Below are 16655 nucleotides of genomic sequence, written 5' to 3' on the forward strand. Positions count from 1 at the left end.
GTTGTGGGGTCCTGATACAAAATACCTTCCATGTTCAGAACTGAAGGAAAGCTAGCAAATTTTAAAAAAGAGGGCACATAGTTTATAACACTTTTTTTCCTTTTGAAAGAGAAAGTTTGTTAAATAGATTGACCTTTTTGCTAATGAAAAGTCAATGTTTACTGAAACATAGCTTTGGAATAATAAGACTGGAGTTTTGAGATGAAACACATATCAGAACAGTTTCTACATCATTGCTTTGATAAGGAGGAAGAGATATGTGATTTCTTGAACATTTGACAAATTTACAAAGACACCCCCAAACTTATTCTATCAGTTTGCTTGTTTGAAAACAAGCCAGACTGAAAAATAAGGCACAATAATCAAATAACTATACGTATATCTGTATCTGTAGATGTTAATTATATAATACTAATCATTACATCAAAAAGATTTAAATATTTTTGCTCAGCTTCCTTTCCATGATCTAACACAATTTTATAATTCAAGTCCATTAATAGCATAGATAATTTTATTAATAAGTATACTGAAGCAGAGCCATAGTGTGTCAGACATTGAAGGTCCACTTATGGCTGGCTCATCTTGTCTCAGGTTATGTGGCCAGTAACTGATGCTCAGAAAAGTGTGAAAGATCAGGGCAAACACATCATCCTACTGTCCCATTAATTCTCCTAACATCCAGCATGTCCTAAGCAGTAAGCGACATCTTTATATTTAATAGCCATAGCGACTTTTTCTTGCACAATTTTTTCCCCTTTGCTCTTTGAATTCATGTCGTGTTCTAGGATCCAAAACACTATGTGGGGAGGAATTTCACAATTTGACTGTGTTTTTCTTTTGTTTTTCTCTGGTTTAAGTTTGCCCTCTCCAAGCCAGAAGTATCATCATTTGTTTCCTGTGTTCTTGCACTGTTGTTCCTCAGCCACTGCTGGCCACTGGCCAGCAAATCAATGGCCTAAACTAATTTTTTGTCCAACCCAGTTCAGCTGCTCTAATGTTCCTGCTGCAGTCACAGAACCAAAAATAACCTGCACTGGGACGTCTTCAGGGTTTATCCATACAAACAACTGTGCTACATGAAACAGTGCAACACATAAAATGCTATGGTAGGTAGGTCTGTATCTCTGACCACAATGATGGTGTTTCTCAGCTAAATGAAATGGTTACTGGAGGCTCAAACAGCAATATTTTATACTGATACAATTAAGACTTCTATCAATATAGTACTGTACTTAAATTAATGACTTACAGACATTCCCCGTGTTGTCAAAACTTGTAAGAACATCTTTAACATTTAAGACTCCAGTGTGAAATCTGGAACAAAACATAAATAGTGACTTTACCAACATATAAACAATAAAAAAACCCCCAAACCCACCTTGCCTCTTCAGAAAAGAGGTTCACTGCATGCCTTCACTTCTCACAAACCCCTTTCACAAAGTAGCCAACAGGCACTACAGTAGCCACCAGGGGGAAAACAAGAGGACAATCACTAGCTTTCAAAGTTCCATCACTGAAAACCAGGAACATGTTTCTCAGAAACTAATACTTTAATCAAAACAAAAACATTTCCAAAATGCATCAATTTTTGTTTAGTTGTGGGAGTCACATGTAGGAAAGCAAGAATTTTGCTGAAGCAATTTCTTTGAAGAGGAAAAAACAGAGGACTGTTTGAACAGCAGCTGTACACACATTCCTATTCTCTCCCACAAAATCAAGAACACTTCATTTAATTAATGTGAACAATGAAACTGATTAATGTGTTCAGTGAACTGCATTTTCTTTGGTTTTACATTTGCATAACCCAAGCGAAATAAACATTCAAAACTGGGGATAATAAATTAATTAACTGAATTTCACATACCAACTGCAAATTTTAGAACACAACGAGCAAAACACTGACAGCAGCAGAAAGAACATGCACCAAAATTGAATAAAAATTTTCCCAAGAAGCTTCCTCTAAATGCTATAAATGTCAGGCTAGCTGGATTCACACACACAAAAAAACAACTAAAAGTTTTTTAATTATTCCAAGCTAATTTAGGCCCAAAATGAACAAAATAAAAAAAATATGTTACACTTTACAACAATCAGATCACATAGCTGTTTCACAAATATATTTTAAAATCTAAAAATAATTCAGCAAGGCAGTAAAATACAAAAATACAGTATTTTAATAATGTTTCAAATATAGCATCTAAGGCTGTTTAGAAACATGCTAATTTGAATCACTGAAAAGATGGATGAAACCCAACAATTTTAGCATCTACAGAATTAGTTCTCTTTCTCTCAGCTTTTCTTTCCTGAAGGAAGGCTGTTGTAAGAATGAAAGAAAAAAAAAAATCAAGCTTTTTGCAAATATGTAATTGTATATTTATAGTTTAAAAAAACGCTATTTATAGCTTCTGATAAGCATAAGCATTAAACAAACATTTACATGTTAAATTTCAAGAAACACCAAATAGCAACTAGACTAATTGTTACAAAAAAATGAAAATCAAATGGAAACCAAGTTAACAAATTGAAATAAGCTCATAAACAAGTGCAATAAAACATATGAAAGATGTTACAAAAGATTCAACTGGACATTACAGCTCTTCTTCCAGCTACTTAAAAACAAACCAAGAATACACCCCTTAGGTGCAGTTGAAGCCTACAAGATTTCTGATGGATCGTGTGGTCTTAAAATGCATTTTTTTCTTCTTTTTTTGACAAGTTTGTTTTCAATCAGATTGGACAACTGATGCAAAACAGTTAATTCAAAGGAAGTGACAAGAAAGCGGATAGGATCAGTAGTTCTGCCAACCACAGAGCTGCCCTTTAAACTGTCCCCTGCTGACTCCTCAGCATCCTACAAACTCCATAACTGCATGTGTCTGACACAGTTAGGGTCTCTCAGACAGCTGTGAATGTCTCATCTCCAAATGAATGTAAGATGGGGGAGAGGGGGCAGGGAGATGCTGAGAAAGTACAGAAATATTTTAATCTCGGTTGGCATGTAGATTAGTCCTCGAATAACATGGTTTGGTTTGGTGTCCCCCCCACCTCAATTTCTTTATGTATATAGTCCATATATATATAAAGGAGATTTATCATGCAAGCCTTCAAGCGAAGCAAACAAAGGTGAGGATGAACAATTTAGCAATCCAGTACCTGTAGTTCAACAGAATGCTATGAAGAAAGAAAACCAGAAGTGTAGTGCCCTGGTCTAGAGAAGAATACAATCTATATACTTCAGGGTCAAAAGGTAGACAAAGGCAAAAGAAAGAAATTATACAACCATAGCACTGGCCTTAAAATTATCACTAAACCAAATTTCAGGCTGTTTCTAAAATAATGGTTTGCAATTGGAGGTGAGAAGTGGACACCTCCGAGCCTGAAGGATAAGCTAAGATGCCACAACAGATAGATGCCACACACTTACTGGTTTTAAGGTTGTCCTGAAATTTTGGTGATGTTTTGTTTAACATAACAAATGTTCTTAATCTACATTATTATTTTTGGTACGCTCAGTTTTCATTAAGGATCCTCTGCTTATAAAACATTCTTTTCCATAACTAAAATCAACACACACAAATTTCTAAACATATTCTTACATGTATTTAGTGGCTGAAAGCCTGTGGCATCCAAGTACAAACAACAGCACACCCCAACATTTACTCTCTTGGCCACTGGAGGCATTTTGCACTAACCCCCTTTTTTGGCTGCCTGAGACATTCAGGGTTTCTTCTCTAACTATCTTAATCTCTTTCTTGCCTTAACAAATATTCATGGCAAGCACAGACATAAGCCATAATTTAATGATGAGAAGTATCCAACTCTCCTGTAAGGGACCTCCCCTTCTCCTCAGTCTTCCAGGTGCCCGCTCCACACTCATCATGAAACAGGGCAGGGTCTAAATTTAACAGCTGCTTTCTTTAGTCTGATCAGCTTATGAAATCATCACTAAACAAAAGCAGAGAGCAAGGTCAACCTCCTAGAATGAGAGGAGTAGCCATTATCTGAACAGTGATGTGGATAGCAAATCCACTCTCATTTCCTCCAAAAAAATCACATCTCAGGTCTTAACTATATTATCATTATGGACTATTTTAAGACTACTCCACATTTGTAACAGTGAATGTTCTAAAGTCAATTAGCATGATGGGAAAATACCTCTTCCCACTGATAAAGCTTTTTCTCCCAACACCAGACTAAAGAAGAGGCATTTAAATTCCACTGGTAACTACTTAACAGTTAGGGAACCCAAACAGTGCAGAATTGAGCATAACTTCCATTGCAGACAAGTTTTAGGGCTGAGGAGAACAATGTGCCAACAGTTGATCTGCTTGTGAAAGGGAGAGCTCAGGGCAACACACTTCCAAGCAGCAACAGCCATGCTTCTCTATTTGGAGGACTGTATTTGTACAAACGCAGCAATAGCTGCTCTCCAACTCTTTTTCCATCACAGACCTGATCTGCAGACTAAAAGTTACACACACTTGTAAATACAGGTATTCTCTAACCCAAATTCTGTTGTAAGTATCATCCTACTCAGTCCTGCACCTAAAACCCACAGCTTCTAGTTTGGGATCCACTGCTTTGCATACACCTGCCCAGCAGCTGCTTCTCCATTACCAAGCCCAGAGAAAACTGCCCATGCATGTCACACCTTCTTCTATGAATGCCTGTCATAATCACAGCCTTCCACAGTACATCTTTCAAACTCCCCGAGTTTTAAGTGTCATGCAGTCTGAATTATGAAAGTCAAGGAAAGGAATCACAGAAGCTTGTGGTTAAATCCTAACTCCAAAATTCCCATAAATTTCCATAGGCATCTCAAGATACAGAAAAGCAGTAGTATTTAGTGCTTTGGAACATGTCATGCATGCTGTACAGTTCTAAGAACTTCAAAGAAGTTCAAAGCTGTGATTGTGGAGATCAGCAAAGTACTGCAAACACACATGGGTAAGCATCATGAAATAAGTGAATTTCAGACCAGCACGGTTAATCTGATCTACAGTGTTCTTATAATAAGTCTTCAAGGTACAATACGCAGTTATTTCTGTGGCTGAGGTAGTGAGTTATAGAAGACAAACCTATGAATGATAAACTAATTTAACTCATGTTTCTCCTGATACAAAGCAAAGCAAAATTCCTTGCTCTGGACTATGAATAAATCAACTTTGGCTGTATAAAGTGTCAGAGAAAGAGAGGAGAGATCTTTGAAATATATATTTATGTTCCTTCCTCTCCAATTCAGGCAACACAAATGGCAGACTTTCACATGTATTTATAAATAGCTACAGACAGTAGAATTATAATAATCTTTCAGTAGCTCCCTATTAACGTATGCTTTTCATCAACCATAATGAAACAGATCTAAGTCCCTTCTCTTCTTTTATATTACTCTTCAACTGAATGAAGAAAAATATTACAAATAACTAAATACATATACTAAACTCAAAAATTCTACAAAAATTAAGGTAGACCACATTTCCATATAATACTCAAAAGAAAAAACCCAACAACCCACAACACATCACCATACATTATTAAGATGGATACAAAATAAAACTACAATATTTGTGGAGAAAATGAAAAACAGGATAAGGGTAAAAAAGTTACTGCTAAGGGTACTTTACAAAAAGGCTTAGTGAGTGTCACCATCAAATGTTATTGTGGCCCAGAAAGAATCTCAGTTATCTGCAAACTTCATTGTTATCAGATGCTTTTTCTGGGCCAGAGTATAGCAAAATAAGAGAACTCCAGTTTCATGCCTGTTCATGATCACAGCTTAATTTGGTAAGAAATCAAAACAATGACAGCTTTGACTACAAATTCTTTTTACAAATACACTTCTTGGGCAATATGATGAAACAGTCATAGCTTGATTGGTGAACTAAAGAAATAAGTTGCCAAACCACATTTCACCTATTTCCCCCTTCTGTGTCCAAGCCTTTATGCTGCTAAATCCACATACTGTCTCTTAGCACACAATAAAGAGAACATCCACATAAATTATCCATAAGGGGTAGGCAAAATTCTTTAAAATCTTCTTCCCTTCATTTTTCTGTCTATCCCTAAAATAAAAATCCCTAAAAACTTCAAAATGTTATTAGCAGAAATATTCTATAGCAATAGCCAATGGAATTCACTTCTAAACCACCTTCTAATATACTACTTGCCACAGACAAATGACACGCTTCTCATTTCTAAACCAAAGGTCTAGAACCAACCAGTAATTTCTTTCATATTTTCATCTAAAGGTTCATTCACATTCAGAACAAAGGCATGACATCTTGCAGAGAACACTTAACACTCCTTACAAAGATTTAACCCTTCCCATAAGCTGCTGACATCGTTCTTTTCAGTTCTGCATTTCCGTATTTGAAACATCAAAAGACTGATCAACAGCAAATATTTTACCACAGAAATAACTTATTTCTTCTCTAATTGCTTAAAATGAGCCTACAATTTTAAAGTAAATCCATATCCTGAAATAGAAAATCTGAAGATATTGATTGCTCCTTTTTTAACTCTAATAAAAGAATAATTTTCCTGTCTAAAAGACAGATGCCATCTCCACAGTGAGACACAGCATCTTTATGATCTATAATCACTTCATTGCTAAAACTATTCATACAAAATTTGAAAGCACATTTCTGACTAAAAATAGAAGGATTTAGAAATGCAGTATTAAATAGGAATTTTAAAATACTCTATATATCTTCCTATCACCAAGAAAACACATACTTAGTGCATGCGTATTTTTTTAACAGCAAAGTTAAACACCCCCAAAGTTAAAAAGAACTTGAACAAGGCTAACTAATAAACATGGAAGTTTTATGAATAAAATCATATTTTTAATGGAGAGAAGACCCAGAAGGCCAGATGATATCTGTAATGAAAGATACCTTTTTACACTTCAAGCTTGCAAGAAATTTAACTAAAAATGAGGTTTCTGTTTTTCACCTGTAGACTAGATTACTTCAGTTTCCTGTATCCAAATCTGAATGTGAAAACTGCAGCAAGATTCTAGTCTGGATGGAACATGTCTCCATTCTCCATGTTAGACTGCCCTAGATATTCAGCCTGATTCACAGACTGACTTCCTGTCAATGCAGGGAATTATTTTTTAATTAACATTAATTACAAAGAAGACTAGAGAGCAAATTCATATATGTAGCCACACAATTCATATCATCAAGACAAGGATATATGTGTAGAAGCCTCAAATATGGTACAAATCCAAATGAGACTAGACTAATCAAACTAAATTCTAGATTATAACACAGGAAATTTCATTTTGACACAGCTTTCACTGCTAACAAAAGTCACACTCATCAAACACTCCTTTTCATACCCCAGAGCTACTATGAACCACCTTAGTACCTGTAGAACTTCAAGAGACCAGCTTCTACCATGTATTGTGAATCTACATTTCATTAAGCACACTAGAGATCACTGTTTAACCAGAAGAGTTCCGGGGATTTTTAAAGTGAGTCAATGATCTTGTCACTTTAAGGATCTAGTCAAAATGACGCATAAAACCTGCTTAAATTTTTCAAGCAAAAATTGCTTTATATTGGTGCTTCTGGCTTCCTGCTTTGGAAGATTTAAGACTGATTCTAAAAATAAACTAGTGACAGAAAACCATGGTGTAAACTCTTCTTTCTCAAATGTGAATCCAATCTGAATTTGGTTAGAGAAATAGCAGCTTACTAAAACAAGCTGCACTGAGAAGTTCAAAAAAGCATGCATGCACCTGACTGGTTGTTTCCTACCAAAGCTCCTATTTGCCTAACAAACTGGTCCCCAAGTCCCTGTAGAGCAGTGATTCCAGCTAGGTCATAGCATATCTGAATATACAATTTGATCAGTTTTGATAGCCCTTGAACTGATATAGCTTGACCTTTATACTCTTTGCCAAAAGCTACTAACAACCTTATGAACTTTCTTAAGCATTTAGTCTTGTCAAGGTATTAGCTGACAACCTTTTTAACATCCAACATATGCAATGAGCTTTCCCAAGAAGATGTTAATGCATAAGGAAAATATATGTAGATGAAAATTCAAAACCACTTTTGTCAAGATTTTAGAGGGGCCATAGGAACATTATTTTTTCCTGACGAAAAGGCATATAAAAGGCTCTCCTACTCAAGAACACTGTGCTGGGTTTACCTGACTGATGTTCTTGTTAACAAGATGCCAATAATATGTTCTTGTTATCTTATTAAAATTGTTTTTATTTATGAAAATTATTGTAATTAATATGTTGCCAACGGGAGGAGACAAGTGAAGGGAAGACTGTCAGACATTGAGAGGATCCTTAAGTTTCCACAACATGATCAAGTTCTCAAAGATCTAGGAACATGTACTCCAAGATTTCTTAACTTCTGGATAAGCATGTTTCAGCAAGGAAAACTCTTGTTCTGTTATGCATATGAAACTGTTAGGTTTACCCCCTTAAATTACTGCTTCTTCAAAAACAGGGAAGAAAGTTTATTTAATATGACTCAAGGTAAAGCAGATTTTGTTGCAGGTATTTATACTTTGTTCCTCGCAAAATACACGGTGAGCATTTTCTCCCTCCCTTCTTCACCATCCACAGTATTCTGAAATAGTATGTATATGCTATCTATTGCCACTGCTTCAGTATAGAGAGAACACATTTTAATACAGGATTATTAGAAGTGAGTTCTGATTATTACTCCTAAACCAATCAGTGATTGTCATTTTTATAGATCACTGAATATCTTCTGGAAAGGTACAAAATACAGGGAAAAAATAAAAATCCCCACCAGGAGACAATGTCCCTATTCTCCTCAACAGTTTTTGAAACCCACTCTGAGCCTGCTCTAGCACAGCAACTGTGCACTTCCATTGGCCAAGCTCAGCGGAACGTAATATAATCATGTAAAACCAAACATGCTTCTTTACAGCCTACAGTTTGCGCTATGTCCTAATATCAATGAAGCTACTATTAGCCAAATGAACAATACCAAATAAAATGACATGGGAAGTGATGGAAACAGAAGTACACAAATATCACATGTCAGAGCAAGATCAGCCTGACATTCCCTTGGCTTTTGTGTGCCAGCATAGGGGAACCCCAGCTCATCTCCTACCTTGAAACTCCTGTAACTAGTAAAACAAGTAAGTGACACTGAGTGTTGCAAACCATGATGGTGAACTAAGGAGACTGAACGAAGTAGTTCAGGACCGCAGTGTAAAGGATTGCAGACTTCCTCAGCCTAAATTCTACCTGAATACCTTACATTTTCTATTACCAGTGTGCCTCTGAAGACCTAAAACCAAGGAACAGAGACACTGCACAAAGAGATTAAGTAGGTTGTGGGCATCTGGATGAATCCATAGCATTCCCCAGCAGTTCACAGGAAAAGTCCGTATGCAGAAAAAAGACTGTACCTAACCCTATTATAAATGGGCAGCATTTTCCATTGGAATTTTTCTTTTGCAGCCTTTTAGCACCAGTAAGTGTAAGTTTAGAAAATGGCAAATTAAAGCTTTGTAGAGTACTAAACAATTTCGTATTTGACTTTATACCCAGATGCAAATTTAAGTCAACCTGCATGTAGTGTTATGGGGCTAGGTTTTGTTTTGGTTTGGTTTATAACCTTGCAAAAATGTCACAATTAATGATGGTTACTTGTTTGTGTTAGAACTTAGTTTCTAAGACTGACTTTGATTTAAAGGTCCCAGTTAAATAAAAATGCATTTTACAGTTTCAGAGACAGCCTCTTCACAATATCCTACACTGTTCACAAAACGCAAAATCCTACATGCTCAGCAGGGCTAATTAGAGGCTGCAAAACAACTATCAGTTCAGGGATGCTCAAGTTACTGTCCCAATACTTGTTGAAGCAAAACAAAGTTACAGATACCTACAAAACTGAACAAGGCAAAGGAGACCAAAGCAGGAGGGGGTGGAGGGGGTGGAGGGGGTGGAGGGGGTGGAGGGGGTGGGGGACACACAAAAAAACACCCACAAAAATCCACACAGTAATGAATGGGAGCTTTAAACATTTCTGTTTCGCTAATGCCACTGAGAATTCATTAACACTCCTTCAGAGGGTTTTTGACGGATTTTCAGGTTTTGGGGAGGTTTTGGTTTTGTGTGGTTTTTGTTTGGTCTTTTGTTTGTTGGTTTTATTTAAATGCAAGTGTCTTCATTTGCTTTACCTGCTTTAATATAAAACAGATTTCTTCACTAGGTATAAATCATTTCAGTAGGAAGAGGAAGTTTTTTATCCTTTTGTTTTGTAAATTGGCTTTCAAATTATCATTGAATTTTAAAAAAAATATTAAGAAGAAAACTGAACAAAATATTGATCACTACCAAAAAGCTTCTAGAACTTTATGAATAACATCATGCCATTAATTTTTTTATTAAGTCTATAAGTAAATGTGTTCAGTTTTTTAACATCCTATTTATATCTGAGGGATGTCAAAAAAGAAAGGTATTAGAAATATAAAATAAATGCTCATATTTGCATTGTTACAGGTACAATCATCAGTATTTTCATTCAAGCTCTGCCACTTCAGTGAAATATACTGACACACACACCCCCGACACACTGCTTACTGTAACAAACAACTAAAAATAACATCTAACAGTTTATTTGTAAATTATGCCCTAGTTATACAAAACACTGGAAGAATGACTAATGAGTTTGATATTTGAGGCTTGTACAAGATCTTAGGAAGTACTTAAAACTTAAATAATGGTTACCTTAAGGTCACACTATACTCAGGATAAAAGATGCTTTTATACTGAACCCAGGTCCCAGTTTCCTCTTCTGTATTCTGGTCTTCTATTGAAAAGAGATTGAACGATGTGAACCTTCTTACAGACACTTGTTGGAGATGCACATCTTTCAAGTGTTTTTTCTTCAGAACCTTTGAAATGAAGAACAAATTAAACATTAAGAATAAAACTTTCAAGAAAGAACAAACACAGGCTTATTTAACTAAAGAGGCCAGTCTGGAATGAACCATAATAGCTATGCTATCAGCTCATAGTTATAAATAACTAGTCCAAGTATGTCAAAGCCTGACAAAAATAACAGTGGTATCGATGATAGGGGTCAAGAGAATGGGTTATCAATTTATGTCTCAATAACTGTAAAGCAAATGTACTGTGTACAGAAGTACACAAAGTTGCTTTTTTAACCCTTGCTCCAGCAAACCCACAGCAGGATTAGAGGCAAGTCGGGTTCTCCCCTATCCTCCCATCATCATCACCATGAAAGTTTCACAGACCAAGCAGTGCCCTCACCAAGCAATTTCTGTGCCACCCATTGTCTCTATAGATATATATATTAAAAAAAAAAAAAAAAAAGCACAAGCGTATCTTCTGTAGAATGTAAATGACTAACCCAAAATATTATCTTCAGGTGCCTGAGTGATATGTGTTTGCCAGTTAGGCTACTTCCTAGCCTAGAAGTCTACTGCTGCACACTTGCAGAATTGCTGCCAAACTTGTTTGAGTTGAGAAACTTGCTACCAGTCCCAGGGCTCTGATTTTCAGATGTCACAACTGCATATTCCCCTACCAGGCCCCCATAAGGGGACTGATGCATTAAGCCAACCTTTACGTGAGCCCCAAAACATAAAGAGAACCAAGTTCAGTGCTAAGAGACTAAAGAATTCAAGGCAGTGGCAGAGTCAGAATGTGGCTGATTGCATTTTTTTAAATTATTAACACACTTATTCTAGAAAGTAAAAACATGGATGCTCTGTCCTGCATAGTCTGTTGCACTCAGCCATCTTTAGGGCTCCTCCATACAGGAAAACCTGGCACCCAGCCTGTTTGAGCTGTATCATTGCACAGAAGACAACTAGCATTTCTCTGCCAGACAAAAAGGTTTATTCTTTAGGTCAATAATGTGGATGGAAAGATGCCCTTGGTTTAACTTCTTTCTCCTAACATTGGACAGAATACATAAATAATTTCCATTGCATTTTTAAAATTAAGGTCCACATGCAGTCCAAAGTGATGAAAAAAAAAAAAAAAAAAAAGAACAGAAAATAAACTCATGGCTATAAATTGGGTGAGCTGAAAGGAATAGCTCCATTGAGTAGGATGGTGCTACAATTTAAAGGTTTTTGCCAACTAAAGATAAATCTGAAGTAAAATGAGAAATAGCTCTCCAGAATTATGAAACCTGAACCAGAAACTTTGCATACAGGATGCATACAACAAAATAGCAGGTCAGTGATTTCTTTGCTGCACCCAACCTTTGTCAACATGCTTTAACTGGAAATGCATTCACATTCAGCAGCCTTACAGTTTGGTGCCACGTCCTATTATTTTGCAGGATACTTGGAAATATTACATATGTGAGCAAAGCAATTGTATTCGCCATGCTGCTATAGTTTCTAACAGCAGGTCTGATGCATCAGGCTTGCTGCTTTTGGATCTGTTTCCATCAGCAGGTCTCAGCATACAAAAGGCCGAGGCACTTTCATCAAAGTATTAAAAATGTCTCTGTGCTGTCCACTATTTCTTCTACTTCCATAACACATGAGAAATATATACACATGAAGAAAATCACAAAAACATCAAAACAGGAGAACTAAATTTAAAAACTAGCAGAATTAAGATCTTCATGTAATAGTGGCATGCCTGGAAACAGAATGGACCATCTTGAAAACTAAAGAAAACCATGAAGACCCAATTTTCAGACATTTGTGTTTGTTTGGGGGCTTTTTAAGGGAAAGGCAAGCTACTACTAACAGGGGAAAAAAAAAATCCAGCAGTGACAATAGTTTTCTGTCCTACAGAGACGTCTTCTAGCCACTCTGAAAAATTAATTCTCTAGGTTAGCAGAAAATCTCATGAGCATTTGAGTGCTCAAAAGAACATTTCTCCCAGAGCCTCAAACTTGAACCAAGTGCTCTAAGATCTGAAAATTACAACAGCAGGTCAAATCTTTTAAAAACCTAAGTATAACAAAAGATGGAGCACAAAGGAAGAATATGTTACATTATTTATACCTAACTCTGTATTTTTACAGAAGGATCACAGTTGGTTTTTTTCCTCAAGTCAGTTTCTAAAAGCATCACAATTGTGCTACAAACTACAAAGTTATACTGCTGTTATAGTATAATCCACTGATAAAAAACAGAAGGTGACAAACCTATCTAAACTCCTAACACTGTTTTGAAGAGGCTGAAAGATAGTCTTCTCTATTTTCATGATGCCATTCCAATGAAGGTAAAGCTCCCTAACGTCCTGCACATTGCCATTATAAATGAACATTTCCCAGGGGCCTATAAAAGCAGTAGCCTATATGAAAGCAAGCTAAAGGCTTCTCAGTAGAATAGACACAATTCCTGGCTTTAGGGATAGCAAAGAGGAAGAACTATGGTGGGGAAGGAATCACCGGACACTACTGTGGTTGGAGCTGGTGGCCTCTTCATCTTCTCCCTCAGTAACTTTCAGCTAAGTTCCTCTATGTATTTTTATTAAAAAAAAAAAAAATCCAGACGCCTTGTTTCATTCTCTTCAAGATCTTCTTTTGGTATGGAAAGGTTGTATCTTCTACACAAGATCTTTACAGGTGTACACAAGCACTGAGCTTGTACACAGGTCACACATAGTACCTCAATAAATAATACTTTATGTTCTGTAATGAAAGATTCTCTTCCAAAAAATAGGTTCCTTAAAAGAAAAAAATACCAAGAATGATGACAAAAAGCCTTCAAACAATGCAAGCTCACACTTCTGCCTTGCCGTTTTCCCTCTCTCGAACTTGCATTTTCTTTCCTCTCTAACTTCACTTAGCAATATAGAATTCTAAGGCAATTCTTTCTTCATTAACACACAAGACATTAAAAAAAATGTATCACCAAACTGCCTCCTGTTTTAGAAAGATTCTAGTAAAACATTACCACAGATCTCAGTTGCAGAGCTCTTGGTATTTAAGCACAATATCAGGACCACATTTAGGACTCCCTATAAAACCTAAAGATGTTTGAACTCTCTTCAAAAAAAACCCCAAACCAACAACTACAAAAAAACCCCAGCTGAACCCAAACAACATATGGACAAAGGCAGTCACCTGAAATTCCATATATTTGCTTGGGTATCTCATTGTGTATGGCCTAGCTGCACTAAAAGCCAAATTCAGTAACTTAAAGAGCTTATAAACCTCTGCTCAGTTCTATGGCACTGACTGTAACGTGTTATTTTATGCATGCAAGAAAGCTTCTACATAATTAACTACAGCATAATCTATAACTATCTCATCTCTGAATACCATCAGTAGGACTGTGCATTATTTATTTGTACAAATAGTTTATTTACTAAACTGTTTTATTTAACTGTAAACAATTTACAAACTTAAGACTAACAAAAACAAAAAGATACAGAGCACAGCCACCTTTCACAGAGAAAGGAGCAGGAAGAAAAGAAAAATTGTTTTGAACTTCTGTTCAGGGAAACAAATAAATAATAGACCACTGCTCTGTCCTTACTTTAGCTTTTATGTTTCAATTCTGGAAGCTAAAGTACATTAGCAGGTTAGCAAGACTTCTGTGACAAGAAGAGCAAGAGAAAGGTAACAGCCAGAATAAATATATAAAGCTTTCAGATTTCAGGGCAGTTTTCATTAAACCTTCTACAGGAAGTACATGTACATATAGGGAACAACTTAATTTATGCCTGTTCCTCTAACTTCCCTGCCCAAAACTACAGATTGGATAATGCCATCAGTTGCACAGACTGGCAGAGTTCAAAACACAGCCTTCCAGAATTTACTCCAGTCATTTATAAATGCACACTACGCGTGTAACATCTTAGCATTTTTTTAATGCAAAAAATACTTTCCTTGATCTGACAAGCTAAATTTAAAAATATCGCCAAACTTCAAACTTAGTACATACATAAAACATTTTATTGATACAGAGCACAGGTAATTATGCAAACCCCTCGTTTTTTATGCTAGCTTCATAGGATACGTGATAAAAGGGCCTTTTTCTTAATTAAATCAGCGAGCACGCACTCAAGCATCCTTACCACAGCAAATCGATTTGTGTATGCACTGAATGGAAGCAAATTCAAAATACATGAAATCAGTTCTGTGGTGTGCTTATAAGGCATTATTAGAAGCAGACTGAAAAGCATTTGTAAAAGCACTGTAAGAAACACTGACAGTGTTCCTTTAAAGAAAGGATAAAGGAAGTTTGATACCTTCTTCCAATCCATAGATAGATCCAAGCATCACTGTAGTAAAGAGAGCAGAACTGATTTTTACTTCAGATATACCAGCAAGATTAAATTGATCCTTGCTCATTGTACCATACAAAAATCAACAGAAAAGAACATGGAAAAACCCAGAGAATCTGCAGAGGAAAAGGTCACAGACACATGAAGTCTGAGGAAGAAATTGAAGCCTTCTCCCCAAATACCTATACGCACCCTCCACACCCTCACTCTATCATTATGAAAAGTTCCTTATGATTTTAAGAGACAGGAATATGCCAAAGGCACTATGTTGAAAAGACCTAACAGCTGGAGTAGTCACGGAGCGCAACTTACAAGAAGCTGCTGGGATGGAAACCTACAAAGACAAACCTGATATTCCTGCCTGTCAGTTTCACATTTCCTGCTTTAGAGTATTCTTGTTGAACAGGACTTGAGGATTTACAAACCAAAAAAACACAAAGAAAGGTGCAATATTAACCTTCTCACGCCACGACTGCAGCCAGGTGCCCCCTTCAGCCCAGCGGCCACCCTGGGCCTGCTGCCTCCACTCCGCCATCTCAGGACAGCCGGTGATGGGCGGCTCCAGCCACCCATTTCCACAAAACCAAACATTGAACTATCGCGTCCAACAAACAGCAACCGACTTTTAAGCCTTTACACATGTGCTCTTCTGTGGAGGAATCCTTCCCAACCTTGCACCAGACCTGAAGGCAGGCAGTGCCAGGTGAGCGGGGTCTGGGCCCAGCTCCCCACAGCAGGCGGCCGGGCAGGGCAAAGGGCGGGAACGGGGCCAGCAGCCATAACCACCCCAGCAGCAGCGCTGGTGCAAGGTGCGAAGGCACAAGCTACCACCCTCGAGCAGCGGGTGCAGCGTCCCCGTCCCATGAACGCTGCTTGGAAGACCACAGGCTGCTTTTGGGATCCCTTGAAGGCACACATCAAAGAGCCATATGTCCCTATGTACGTATATATTTTTATTACTACTGTTTTTTCCAGGAAGAAGACTGCAAACCCCTTTGCAAGCCCCAGCATGCTACTCCTCACAGTTCTCCCGCCACGGGTGCGGACAGCGCCCCGCAGCTTCCGGAACCGGCAGCGTTTCCCGCCGCCCCCGGCCCCTCAGGCGCTGCAGCCGCCGCCGGTGCGCGGTAGCCCAGCGCGGAGGGGCGAGCGGGGACAGCAGCGCCCCGGCCCGCGCAGCCGCCGCGCCAAGGCACGGCACCGCCGCCGAGCAGAGACGCGCTCCCCTCCCACGGCGCCGCCGGCCCGCCCCGCCATCCCGGCAGCACCTCCCGCCCGCGGGCTCCCCCTACCTGTCCGAGGAGCCGCCAGCGGGCTCTCGCCGCTCCCGCACCGACCGCCTCACGCCTGCCCGCGGCGGGGCGGCGCGGAGAGCCGGCAGCCTCAGCCATGCGGCGGCGGGGAGCGCCTGGAGCTGAAG

General features: G+C 38.1%; 1 protein-coding gene across 1 annotated transcript in view; it reads right to left on the reverse strand.

Annotated features, from left to right (window-relative positions):
- CAMKMT (calmodulin-lysine N-methyltransferase) overlaps positions 1-16655 on the reverse strand; it is a 221479-nt gene extending 204824 nt beyond the window's left edge. The window contains exons 1-3 of the mRNA XM_055725585.1: positions 16528-16655; positions 10736-10902; positions 1250-1314 (exon numbers count right to left, since the gene is read on the reverse strand). Coding sequence (XP_055581560.1) covers positions 1250-1314; positions 10736-10902; positions 16528-16626 — 331 coding nt within the window. The 5' untranslated portion in view covers positions 16627-16655. The remainder of the gene's footprint in view (positions 1-1249; positions 1315-10735; positions 10903-16527) is intronic.

This window comes from Falco cherrug, chromosome 13 (genome assembly GCF_023634085.1).
Source record: "Falco cherrug isolate bFalChe1 chromosome 13, bFalChe1.pri, whole genome shotgun sequence".
NCBI classification, from domain to species: Eukaryota; Metazoa; Chordata; class Aves; order Falconiformes; family Falconidae; genus Falco; species Falco cherrug.